Source organism: Parasteatoda tepidariorum, chromosome 5 (assembly GCF_982258835.1).
Source record: "Parasteatoda tepidariorum strain Cologne lab strain chromosome 5, Ptep-v5.0, whole genome shotgun sequence".
Classification (NCBI taxonomy): domain Eukaryota; kingdom Metazoa; phylum Arthropoda; class Arachnida; order Araneae; family Theridiidae; genus Parasteatoda; species Parasteatoda tepidariorum.
The window spans coordinates 31,628,748-31,631,120 of NC_141759.1; the positions used below are offsets into that span (position 1 = coordinate 31,628,748).

Below are 2,373 nucleotides of genomic sequence, written 5' to 3' on the forward strand. Positions count from 1 at the left end.
TATTACCTTATAAATGAAATTATTGAAATTTAAGTAAATATCAATTGATGAAATTAAATTATCATATCATGAATAATAAATCAAGCAACTTTCACAACACAAATTCTTTCACATGCAAAATATTTCAATTTTAAACAAACATGCATTTAAACAAGAAAATATATATGTATGCATATTTTCCTTAAATAAAAAAGTTCAAATAATATCTTAAGATAAACTTAATTTGTAAGTTGAATGATTATCTTAAGTAATATTGTAAAATAAAATGTTCAAATAATAATAAATGTGAATTTAAAGTTCAAATAGAATGTTCATATTAATTTAATTGTTCACTTCTAAATTATATAATAAATTTATAGAACGTTTTATTATTGACGTATCTGTTTTCAAAGCACATGCTCTTATTTTGTTATCACGTCCTTGAAATGTTTCCATAATTTTTTCAAGTTTCCACATGCTCCTTGGAAGTTTGTCATCATGAATCAAAACAATATCATTTACCTTAAATTTTTGATTACCTTTATCCAAATTTACATAATTGACAGCTCTTAAATTTAAAAGATAATCCCTTTTCCATTTCTTCCAAAATTGATTTATAAGTCTTCCTCGATATTTAAATTTTTTAATTATCATTTTTTTGTCAATCATGCAGTCAATACCGGATAACTAAACTCACGGTAAACTTATTAATCGTCTTCCAAGTAGCATGTGGGATGGCGTTAGAGGAAAAGTATCTGGAGAGTCTGTAGTCACTTAAGTAATAGGCCTCGAGTTAATCACAGCTTCTATTTCACATAGAACTGTTTCTAGTTCTTCACTAGTCAAAGATGTTTTCCTCAGTAATTTCCTAAGAATGATTTTCATTGAACGAACCATTCGCTCGTAGAATCCACCCCACCAGGGTGCTCTTTCAACGATGAATTTCCACCTTATTCCTTTTGAGGAATAAAACTCACTCACTTCAGAACTGCTCAAAATATTCCTCTTCTGGATATGAAGCGACGAAAAGCAAGTAAAAATGCTTCAGTTGTTAAACTGGAAACTATTTCCAGATGTATCGCTCGTGTAACTGCACAGGTGCATAGCATGATGTAAAATTTACTGTCAGAATCTTTCACAAATAAGGGTTCAGCAAAATCCAGGCCTGTAACTGAAAATGGAGGTGACTGTTCTATTCTGTCTTTAGGAAGAGGAGCCATAATTTATCTTCCTGATCGAACATTGAATCTTTTACATAAGACGCATCTTCCAAGTATTGACTTAATAAAATGCCGACCTTTCGGAATCCAAATTTTTTCTCGTACCTGTGTTAATGTGTTTGAAATACCAGAGTGAAGGGTCTTTTCGTGTGCTTCTTTCACTATCAGTTCTGTAAATTTAGTTTTTGATGGTAATAGTATTGAATGTTTTTCATAGTAGTTCAAATTGGAGTGCTGTAGTCTTCCACCCACAAGTAGAATCCCTTTGTCAGAAATGAACGGATTTAAGTCTCTGATTTTTGAGCACTTCTGTAAATGTTGTCCTTCCTTTAAGCAATCTATATCCTTACTGTAGTTCTTTGCTTGTACGTGTGTCAACCAAAGGTTTTCAGCTTCTTCTAATTTTTCTGCAGTTAAAACACTTTTGATTCTATCTTTTAACAATTCTATACTTTTCATATAATTTTCTTTAGTCAAAGCAAACCCTTTAATAGCATTTAATGCAATTCCACCAAGTAAGCTTTTTAAATAAGTAAATTTTTGTACCTCAGTTAAACTTTCATTTTCATGGATCGCGATTTGAAATTGATTCCAAAATTCAAGCCATAATGTTGTTTCACCGTAAAATTTATTTATGTTTAATTTTGGAAGTTTAACTGCATTACTGTCTGGAACAAATTTAGATTTTTCGTATTGTGCGCTGTTAAATGATTCTTCTCCTACTCTACTTTCTATTGTTTTCTTTCAAAAATCTTGCGATTCGAGATTGCCACTTTATTACTTTTTCAGAATATTCTTCAATTCCAGTAATTTCAGTTTCTATTTCCTCACTTTTAATTAGTGGTTCAATTCGATTATTTATTGCTTTTAAACTTTTATTTTTATCAATTAACTGTTCCTTACAATCTATTAATTCCTCGATTTTTTCTTTAGATTCCACATTATCATCATTTATTAAATTTTCAATTTTTGTTACCAATCGAGTTGTTAAAGAGCGAATTGTTTTCCTTTTATTCTTCAAATCATCGTATGAATCCATTATTTAAATCAAGTGCACTCACCTTTAATCAAATTCTTAGCTCCAGGTTGGTGCGCCAATGTTAAATACGGTGATATGATCTCAGATCTCAGGGTTTCAATCATAACAAACGCCTTTTATCATAATATATACACT

The 2,373-nt window shown here is 30.1% G+C and overlaps 1 protein-coding gene across 1 annotated transcript; it reads right to left on the minus strand.

Annotated features, from left to right (window-relative positions):
- Positions 1–1,202: 1,202 nt before the first annotated feature.
- Positions 1,203–1,658, minus strand: LOC147808901 (uncharacterized). The gene has a single exon (XM_087162727.1). The coding sequence runs from the start codon at positions 1,656–1,658 to the stop codon at positions 1,203–1,205; it is 456 nt and encodes a 151-aa protein (XP_087018853.1).
- Between the last annotated feature and the right edge of the window lie 715 nt (positions 1,659–2,373).